We start from the raw sequence: 10,558 nt of genomic DNA, 5'->3' as shown, positions 1-10,558 counted from the left end.
TTTTTTTTTTTTTTTTTTTTTTTTTTTGTAAGAAAAATAATTTTCTTATTTAGTGGTTGAAAGAAAAAAGTATACACATAATAACGAATTATTTGCTGCTGTTGCTGCTGCTGCTGCTGCTGCTGCTGCTGCTGCTGCTGTTGCTGCTGCTGTTGCTGCTGTGGTAGTGGTGTTTGTTTATTTATTGCTGTATTTGTTATATTGATATTTATAATAATATTATATAAATAAATAATAAAATTAATTATTAATTATTTATAATTAATAATTATAATTAATTAATTAATTAATTAACTAATAATTAATATAATTAATAATAATAAATAAATAAATAAATAAATAAATAAATGTGTATATATATATGTATATTTAGGTACATTTATGGGTCTACCTGATGTATTAAATATACAAATAAAAGGAGGAAGTAATTATATAAAAGAGATGGATTTAGTGTCTCTTTCTTCATTTATTATACGCATGCATAATTCAGGTGTACGTACACCTGAATTATGGGGCTTAATGCTACAACGTGCTGCAGCAATTGCATGCAAAGGACCAGAAACTTCTCTTGCTGCTGCATATGCTGCACTTGCTGCAGCAGATATACGCAGCAGCTATTCAGCTGTACGTACACTGCAGGGGGCCCTTATACACCACATGGGGTGTCTCCTTCCTTTAGATCTTGCTGCTGTTATTGAGGCCATGAATAACCCTTTCTATTCATCACCAAGGTATGCAAATATAAACCCTAATAATTATATTATTAGGGTTTATGAGGGTTTAGGGTTTACGAGGGTTTAGGGTTTAGGGTTTAGGGTTTACGCAGGTTACTCGACTCCTTCTTAACTTATTTAGATTTATTACTAAATTAATATAATTATTTAAAAGTGTTTATGATTTATGTTAAAAAATTTACTAGGGTTTAGGGTTTAGGGTTTGTCTAGGGTTTAGGGTTTGTCTAGGGTTTAGGGTTTAGGGTTTCCATAGGGTTTTGGATTCGTGTGTGCACGAAATAGACTTATGATTGAATAATAATAATGATATAAAAGTGTTTATTGTTAATATATATTTTAATGAATTATTTATGGTTTATTGTTTATAATAATTTTTTTAGTGTTTAGGGTTTAGGGTTTAGGGTTTAGGGTTTAGGGTTTAGGGTTTATATGCAGATTACTGGATTCGTGTATAAACCATTTAGATTTATTATTAAATTATAATTCTTGTTGGACATCAGAAGAATTAATAATTTGTCTTCGCTCATTAATTCTGATTGGTCTATATGACCCACAACTTATAAATAATCTTGGTAATTTATTTCCTGCTGCTGCTGCTGTTGCTGCTGTTGCTGCTGCTGCTGCTGCTGCTGCTGGTGATGCTGATGGTGGTGATGCTGATGGTGGTGGTGGTTGTTGTTTGTTTGCGATGCTGGTGATGCTGCTGATGGTGCTGCTGTTGCTTCTTCTGCTGCTTGTTTTCTGTTGTTGCTGTTATTCATCATCATCTGCTGCTGCTGCTGCTGTTGCTGCTGTTGCTGCTGCTGCTGCTGCTGCTGCTGCTGTGTACAGGAGAACGTTTACTGTCTGTAGGTGTTGCTTCCTTAACTCCTAATTTAATTGTTGATGCAATTGAATCTATTTGTATTGCCTATCCTGTATTAACTAATTGTATACAGTACCAGCGCAGCAGCAGCAGCAGCAGCAGCAGCAGCAACAGCAGCAGCAGCAGCAGCAACAGCAGCAGCAAGGAGAAGGAGGCACTAGGGGCACATCTAAGGAAGCCACTACCTAATGCCTATGAGCCAACCCCTAGGCAGCAAACTGTATATAATACACCAATTTCTTATAAACCATCCAAGCAGCAGCAGCAGCAGGAGCAGCAGCAGCAGCAACGACAGCAGCAGCAGCAGCAGCACCAAGAGTTCTTGGAAAGAGTACGCACCATGAAGCTAAGAGACGAAGCTGATGCTGCTGCTCCACCAACAGCAGCAACAGCAGCAACTGCAGCAGGAGCCACTGCAACTCCTGCTGCTGCTGATGCTGCTGCTGCTGCTGCTGCTGCTGCTGATAGTTGCCCTGTGTTTGTTACATGGATACCAACGCTGGTAGGTTGGCTGCTGCAGCAGGCGCCTCCTGGCAAGCTTCCTGCTGCTGCTGCTGCTGCTGCACTTCCTGTTCTTGCTGCAGCAGCAAGACAACCCCATACTGCAGGAAGCGGGGATGGACCAGATGCTGCTGCTGCAGCAGCAGCAGCAGCAGCAAAAAGAAGAAAGGCTGTTGCTGCTGCAGTATGGAAAACCCTTAGGCAGCCGCTGCAGTTGCCTAGCAGCAAATTTGCTGCTTAGCAGCAGCAACTTGCTGCAGCAGCAAATTTGCTGCTTAGCAGCAGCAACTTGCTGCAGCAGCAAATTTGCTGCAGCAGCAAATTTGCTGCTAATTTATTTTCTTGCAGTGTCTCCTTTGTCTCCTTTATTTGTTTTTTTATTTAATTTATTATTTATTTAATTTATATGTATTATATATATAAGGGTTTAGGGTTTAGAGATTAGGGTTTAGGGTTTAGGGTTTAGGGTTTAGCGATTGCCGATGTATAGATAGAGGTACATATATATGCGTCGCAATAAACCCTAAACCCTAAACCCTAAACCCTAACCCTTAACACTTTGATAAGAGAACCTGTTGCTAAACCCTAAACCCTAAACCCTAATTATTGTTATAGGTGTACTAAACCCTAATTTCTAATTCCTAAACCCTAAACCCTAGACCCTTATATAAGAAATAGTAAACCTCTAAACCCTAAACCCTAAACCCTAATCTCCTAGTATAAATCTAACTACAAACCTAAACCCTAAACCCTAAACCCTAAACCCTAGCTATAAATAAGAAAACAACACTCTTGTGGGGTTTGTGGTTCCTTAGACTAAAGGGAGAAGGAAAAAAAAAGAAATAAATAAATAAATAAAATAAATAAATAAAATAAATAAATAAAATAATATTTATTATTTATATTTATATAATAAACTGCAGATACACCGCAGATAAAGATATAAAAGATTGCTGCTGGCAGCAGCAACCCAAGCCGGTACTAGTAGTAGTAGCAGCAGCAGCAGCAGCGGGAACAGCAGCAGCAGCAGCAGCAGATGCCTCTAAGGGTTAAATAATATATTTAATTAATTATAATTAATTAATTTAATTAAATTAAATAAAAAAAGAAATAAAAACGCATGCATAGGCGTACAGAAAGGCCCCAGTGTCTTAGTAATAAGGTCACAACAACAGCAGCAGCAGCAGCAGCAGCAACAGGAGCAGCAGCAGCAACAGCAGCAGGAGCAACAACAGCAGCAACAGCAGCAACAACAGCAGCAAATCGGTATTTAATTATACGGTAAATAAATACAGATAAAGATACACACGAGTTTCTTTTTGTTTCTTTATCGTTGCTGCTGCTGCTGCTGCTGCTGTTGCTGCAGCAGCAACAGCAGCAACTGTGTCTTGCTGCTGCTACAAATCGATATAAAAGTTTGTTTGGATTTGTTTGTGCTGTAACGACAGCCAGCCTGTGCTGCTGCTGCATCTTATTCTTGACCCCTTGCTGCAGCAGCTGCAGCTGCTGCTGCTGTTGCTGCTGCAGTTGCTGCTGCACTTGCTGCTGCTGCTGCTGTAGCAGCAAAACAGACAGACTTGCGGGGAAGAGGAAGGTAACGCCATGGCCTTGTGTCTGCCTTGGGTGAGGCTCAAGCCTCATATATTGTTGTTGCTGCTGCAGCAGCTGCTGCTGCAGCCGCTGCAGCTGCAGCTGCTGCTGCTGCAGGGATCTGTTAATATAAGCAGCGCAGCAGCAATTACTCCCCGCTGCAGCACCAATGGTCTCCCTTGCTGCGGATTTATTTCCCCTAAGGCTGCCCTATTGGGGTTAGTGGTGCCTTGTGCTCCAGATCGTGCTGCAGCAGCAGGAGCAGCAGCACCAGCAGCAGCAGCACCAGCAGCAACAGTAGCAGCAGCAGCAACAACAGCAGCAGCAGCAGCAGCACCAGGGGAGAGCTTCGAAGGGGAGACTCTCCAAGGCCCCGAAGTGCAGCAGGAGGACTCATCATGGAGACAGCAGCGACAACTGCAGCAGCAGCAGCAGCAGCAGCAGCAGCAAGGGGGTTGGCAGGATCCTGGCAGCAGCAACAGCTGGCGTCAGGCATGGAGGCCAAGACGGCCTTGGGGTGTACGTACACCTTTTAGGCAGCGCTACCCTCAGCAGCAGCAGATGCTGCAGCAGCAGCAGCAGCAGCAATTTAGAGGTGCAGCACAAGACGTAGGAGGTTACTGGCGCGGCCCTCGCTGGCAGCGTCGTCGTCGTCCCCCAGCAGCAGCAGCAGCAGCAGCAGCAGCAGATGGTTTCCCTCGCATGCAGGGTATACCACTGCAGCGTCAATTCGGGCAGCAGCAGCAGCAGCAGCAGCAGCATTGGTACGGAGGTGCTGCAGGTTCGCCTCTTCTTCCCCCACCATCTCCTGCTGCTGCTGCTGCTGCTGCTGCAGCAACAGGAGGAGGAGGAGGAGGGTATAATAATATAAATCGTGTAATAGATGTAGGTTTGCTGCTGCAGCACGACAGTCTGCTGCAGCAGCAAATGGAGACAGTGCTGCCTCTCTCCTTCTCTGCGGAGACACTTGCTGATTTAGTTGAGGGATGCAGGAGACAGCATTTGCTGCTGCTAAGGAGACACCAGGGTCCTCCTCCTCTTACTACATCTATTCCTGCTGCTGCTGCTGCTGCTGCAGCAGCTGCTGCTGCTGCTAAAGAGGAAGAGCACAAACAACAACAACAGCAACAGCAGCAGGACATAGGTGATGGTGCTGCTGATGCAGCAGCAGCAGCAGCAGCAGCAGCAGCAGGACCTTTTGGTACTTGGTGGTTCCCTCTTAATGCTTCTTATGCAGCAGCAAAAGAGCGGCTACAAGCAGAGATGCAGCAGCAGCAACAACAGCAGCAGCAGCAGCAACTGCAGCAGCAACTACAGCTGCAGCTGCTGCAGAATAATATGCTGCTGCTGCAGCAAGAAGCAAAACAAAGAAAAAGAAGAAGAGAAATTCTCTCCGAGGCACTCGCAAGGCATGGACTAGAAATACAGTACGTATTAGGGTTTAGGGTTTAGGGTTTAGGGTTTACTAGGGTTTAGGGTTTACTAGGGTTTACAAGGGTTTAGGGTTTAGGGTTTACTAGGGTTTAGAGTTTTGTCTGTTTGCTGTTGTATCTGTTGTTCCTTTTTTTCTCTCATGTTGTATAATTTTACTTGTGTTGCTGCTGCTGCTGTTGCTGCTGCTGCTGCTGCTGCTGCTGCTGCTGCTGCTGCAGTCCATCGAGTTGGTTATGCCGTGCATTTGTATACACACGATGGGCATCAATAAGATCTGTTGTTGCTGCTCTATGGAGACACCGTGTCCTTGATCAACTCTATCAGCCTATGCGCCAGCAGCCCCTGCAGCAGCAGCAGCAGCAGTTAGGGCAGCAGCAGCAGCAGCAGCAGCTAGGGCAGCAGCAGCAGCAGCAAGGAGGGGGTATTGCTGCTCTTGAGGATGACTGGAGGAAACATATCCTATGGAATACAGGGATGGATATAGCAGCACATCCGGTAAAATCTTGCTGCTGCTGCTGTTGCTGCTGTTGCTGCTGCTGCTGCTGTTGCTGTGTCTGTGTGCCTTTGCTGCTGCTCTTGCTGCTAGCGATGCTGCTGCACTTGTAGCACTGTAGTGTGTGATGGAACTGCTGCTGCAGTTGTAGTAGCCTTCAGCTGCTCCTGCTGCTGTTTTATCTGCTGCTGCTGTTGCTGCTGCTGCTGCTGCTGCATGCATTTGCTGCAGGAATTGGAGAAGGCGCTGCTGCTGCAGAAGGAACAATTTGTGCAGCGTCGCTACTTTGCTGTTGTAAGGAGACACCCCAATTGGCAATTTAGATTTATTCCTCCGGACAGCAGCAACAGCAGCAACAGCAGCAGCAGCAGCAGCAGCAGCAGCGGAGAGCTGTACCTGCCTACGAGGCGGCGGGGACAACAGCGGTATCCAGGAAACCAGCTAGGAGAAGAGCAGCAGCAGCAGCAGCAGCAGCAGCAGTTGCTGCTACGTACAGAAGAAGCAGACGACACTTCTGCGGCTGTTGAAGAAACCGCAGCAGAAGCAGCAGCAGCAGCAGAAGAGGCAGCAGCAGCAGTAGCAGCACTTGAAGAAGGAGTAGAGGCAGCAGTACCAGCAGCAGAAGAGGAGGCAGCAGCAGCAGCAGCAGCAGATGTCTCTGCGCCTGCAACAAAGAGCCGCCAGAGTCGTCGGGGAAGACGCAGCTTGCAGCAGGAGACAGCAGCAGCAGAAGAAGCAGCCGCAGCAGAAGCAGCAGCAGAAGCAGCAGCAACAGAAGCAGCAGCAGCGGCAGAAGTAGCAGCAGCAGAAGCAGCAGCAGCAGAAGCAGCAGCAGCAGAAGCAGCAGCAGCAGAAGCAGCAGCAGCAGAAGCAGCAGCAGCAAACGAAATGTCCCCTGGGGAGGCCGCCTTTACTGAAGGCCTCTATAGTAGTGACGACAGCAGCAGCAGCAGCAGCAGCAGCAGCAGCAGCAGCGAGGAAGGAGACACATCAGGGGAAGGATCTTTGTCTTCATCTTTTGAGGAGCAGTAGCAGCAGCAGCAGCAGTAGCAGCAGCAGCAGGAGCAGCAGTTTGCTGCATGCAGCAGCAAGCTTCCTGTGTCCTTCTGTCCCCTTTAGCTGCTGCTGCAGTGTCTCCTCTTACGTATAATTGCTGCAGCAGCAAGTGCTGCTGCTGCAGCAACCCATTCCTATCCGCCAGTGTTGCTGCTGCAGCTATATAGTGCTGCAGCAGCAGCTGTATAGTGTTGCTGCAGCAGCAGCTGTATAGTGTTGCTGCAGCAGCAATCATGCTGCTGCAGCAGCTATTCATGTGTCTGCAGCAGCTACAGTGTTTCTGCAGCAGCTATAGTGTTGCTGCTGCAGCGTCGTGAGCTGCAGCAGCAGCAGCAGCAGCAGGATGCTGCTGCTGCTGCAGCGCCAATTTTAAATGATACATTGTTAGCTGCATGTAAATATTTGCAGTGTTTAGGGTTTAGGGTTTACTGCTAGGGTTTAGGGTTTAGCAGCTGTTACGAGCACTACGACTGCAGCAACTGCAGCAGCAGAGCTGCAGCACGTGACGAGTAGCAGCAGCAGCAGCAGCAGCAGAAGTGCAGCAAGAGTTGGCAGCTACAAAACGTCATGAGTGCAGCAGCAAAAATATAAAAAAATAACTTTACCATTACTGCTGTTGCTGCAGCAGCAGACTGTTGCTGCTGCTGCTGCAGCAGCAGCAGCAACAGTAGCAAATCCTCACGTGTCTGTGCTGCTGCTGCTGCTGCTGCTGCTATTTGAATCACAGACAGGAGACACAAGCAAATCGTTATCATCATCAGGCACATTATCTACTGCAGCAGCAGCAGCTGGTGCTGCTGCTGCTGCTGCTGCTACGGGCTCTGCTGCTTCAGCTGTTGCTGATGCTGCACGCTCTGCTACCGATGCTGCTGCTGCTGCATCAGCTGCTGCTGTTGCAGACTTTGCTGCTGCAGCAGCAGCAGGCTCTGTTGCAGCTTCTCCTGCTGCTGAATGGTCTGTCCCGCTAAGTGCTGCTGCTGCATTATCTGCTGCTGCAGGCTCTGCTGCAGCAGCTGCTGCTGCATGCGCAGGTGACTGTGCTGCTGCTGCATTATCTGCTGCTGCAGCGCATGAACTATCTGCTGCTGTTGCAGCATCTGGTGATACTGCAGTATCTGCTGTTGCTGCAGTATCTGCTGCTGCTGCAGTATCTGCTGCTGCTGCAGTATTTGCTGCTGTTGCAGCGTTATCTGCTGCCGCTGCAATATCTGATGCAGCTGCAGTATCTGCTGCTGTTGCAGCAGTACCTGCTGCTGCTGCTGCTGCTGTTGCTGTTGTTGCTGTTGCTGTCTTGAGTGGAGGATCTGCTGCAGCTGTGTCTGTTTGTTGTGCAGCACCAGCTTCTCCTGGTTGCTGCTGCTGCTGCTGTTGCTGCTGCTGCACCGCATCAGCTGTAGTATCCTCCTGAACACCACCAGCTGCAGCAGCAGCAGCTGCAGCAGCAGCAGCAGCAGCACGCATCTCTGGTATACGTATAGCAAGACGAATAGCTAAGATTGCCCATATAATCAGCAGCAGCAAACCCAGCACCAGCTGACCCCAGAAACGGCGCTGCTCCTCTCCCTGCAGCAGACACAGCAGCAGCAGCAGCAGCAGCAGCAGCAGCCGCAGCATAAAGATGAAGTTACGAAGCAAAAGACGAATGAGAGACACAGGTGAAGCAGCAGCAGCAGCAGCAGCAGCAGCAGCAGCAGCAGCAGCAGCAGGAATATCTTACAGCAAGATATAAGGAGAGGACAACAGCAAAAGGATGATGATCTATATCCACCTCTTGCTGCTGCTGCTGCAGCAGCAGCAGCTGCTGCTGCTGCACCTTCTCTCTTTCCTCTTGTAGGTATCGTGGTACCATGCCGTTTGCTGCATCCTGTGGAGGATGACGTGCTGCAGCAAGTGTATTTGCTGCTGCTGTTGCTGCTGCTGCTGCTGCTGTTGTGCTGCTGCTGCTATAACCTAATATATTAAATATAATTTTCTTAATAGAGACAAAAAGAGACAGGAAGGAGACACGAGAAAAACCTAAAAATCCCAACAAACGGCTTCCTGCTGCACTAGATGGATCCGTCATTAACTCCCAATACACCTGAACACAGCAGCAGCAGCAGCAGCAGCAGCAGCAGCAGCAAATACACTTGTTGCATATAACATATGTAGTATAGGCCTTGGCCTGGTGCTTGCTGCTGCAACAAAGCTGACGCTGCTGCTGCTTCCGCAGCAGCAGCAGCAACAGCAACAACACGTTTACCCCTAGCAACAGCAATACAGCAGCAACAACAACAGCAGCAGCAGCAGCAACAGCAGCAGCAGCAGGAGTACCTGTATAGCTTCCTGTATTTGTTTATATCCTCCTAATCCTTCTTCCTTTATTTTTGCTAAAATAAATTTTCCTCTGCCGTCTCCTGTTGCTGCTGCCCTCTCTGCCCAATAACGGCTTAGTACTCCTGCTGCTGCTGCTGCATGGATTGCTTCCTGCTGCTGTTGCTGCTGCTGCTGTTGCTGATGCTGCTGTGGTTGGGTAGATGGATCTCCTGCTGCTGCTGCAGATTCCTCAAGATATGCAGCAGCAGATGCTGCTGATGCTGCATACATCTCCGCCAGCTTCACCATTGATGCAGCGTCACCCTGCAGCAGCAGCAGCAGCAGCAGCAGCAACAGCAGCAGCAACAGAATTATTATTAATTAATTATTATTAATTAATTATTATTAATTAATAAATAATAATAATTATTAATAATAATTATACCTGTAGTGCTGCCCTCCTCAATGCAGCAGCTTTGCATGCAATTGCTGCTGTTGCTGCTGTTGCTGCTGCTGTGCTGCTGTTTGGAGACACAAAGAGAGCAGAAGAAGGAGACACCCAACATCTAACAAATTCAGATACCCTTAGGTGCTGCAGCTGCTGCCTAGCAACAATAGCAGCAGCAATTGCTGCTGCTCTATTATGTGCTGCTGCTGCTGCTGCTGCTGCTGTTACTGCTGTACTAGTAGTAGCACCAGCAGCACCTGCTGCTGCACCTCCTGCTGCTGCTCCTGCTGCAGCAGCAAGAGTAGCAGCAGCAACCTGACAAACCTTATCACTATTATGCATAACCTGCCTATACACCCGAATGTCTCCTGTTGCATGCTGCTGCTGCACTCCTGCTACTGCAGCAGGAGACACACGTGTCTGCAGCAAACAATCTGCTCCTGCTGCTGCTACACGCTCCTCTACTGCTGCTGCTGCTGCTAATGCTGCTGCAGACACTCCTGCTGCTGCTGCAGCAGATGGTAAATCTACTGATGGATCTCTATAACGAGCTAGCAGCAAACGCGCCACTTCCTCAGGATCTGCTGCTGCTGCTGCTGCTGCTGTTGCTGTTGCTGTTGCTGCTGCTGCTGGTGCATGCTCGCCTTCTGCTGCATGCACCTCTTGCTGCTGCTGCTGCTGCAATGCTGCATCTAGAGTTGTATATTGTTCCCCAGTTAGTGCACCTGCTGTTGCTGTTGCTGCAGTTGCTGCTGCAGTGCTGCTGCTGCTGGTATCTGCAGCATTAGTACTTACAGCAGCAGCAGCAGCAGGAGCGGGTGCAGCAGCAGCAGCAGCAACAGCAAGATCTGCCCTAAGTAGTTGCCTCATGATTTGCTGCTCTGCTGCTTGTCTTTGTTGGTGCTGCGCTGCTGCTAGACCCCACAGTTCTGCTGCTGTTGCATGCGCAGCAAGATGTCCTGTCTCTGACAGCAGCAGCTGCAGCAGCAAAGCCCCACTAATGTCTCCTATCTTATATGCATGCAAAGATAATGCATGCAGTAAATTTATACGACGATGATTACTAGCTACCTTCTCTAATACCTATACATACATACATATATATATATATATATATATATATATATATATATATATATACT

At 47.9% G+C, this 10,558-nt stretch overlaps 2 protein-coding genes across 2 annotated transcripts; one reads left to right on the top strand and one right to left on the bottom strand.

Annotated features, from left to right (window-relative positions):
- Positions 1-3,702: 3,702 nt before the first annotated feature.
- Positions 3,703-6,649, top strand: EMWEY_00044340 (hypothetical protein, conserved; the record flags this gene model as incomplete). Its single annotated transcript, XM_013479043.1, has 3 exons — positions 3,703-5,117; positions 5,343-5,619; positions 5,849-6,649. The coding sequence occupies 3 exons, from the start codon at positions 3,703-3,705 to the stop codon at positions 6,647-6,649; spliced, it is 2,493 nt and encodes an 830-aa protein (XP_013334497.1).
- A 702-nt stretch (positions 6,650-7,351) lies between these two features.
- On the bottom strand, positions 7,352-10,286 carry EMWEY_00044330 (hypothetical protein; the record flags this gene model as incomplete). Its single annotated transcript, XM_013479042.1, has 4 exons — positions 7,352-8,236; positions 8,391-8,753; positions 8,987-9,292; positions 9,552-10,286. 4 exons carry the CDS (start codon positions 10,284-10,286, stop codon positions 7,352-7,354), a joined length of 2,289 nt encoding a protein of 762 aa, XP_013334496.1.
- Between the last annotated feature and the right edge of the window lie 272 nt (positions 10,287-10,558).

The sequence above is a fragment of the Eimeria maxima genome, genomic scaffold, assembly GCF_000499605.1.
Source record: "Eimeria maxima Weybridge genomic scaffold, Emw_scaff850, whole genome shotgun sequence".
Classification (NCBI taxonomy): Eukaryota; Apicomplexa; class Conoidasida; order Eucoccidiorida; family Eimeriidae; genus Eimeria; species Eimeria maxima.
Note: the sequence above shows the minus strand (reverse complement) of the source record. Positions and strands in the feature narration are given on the sequence as shown.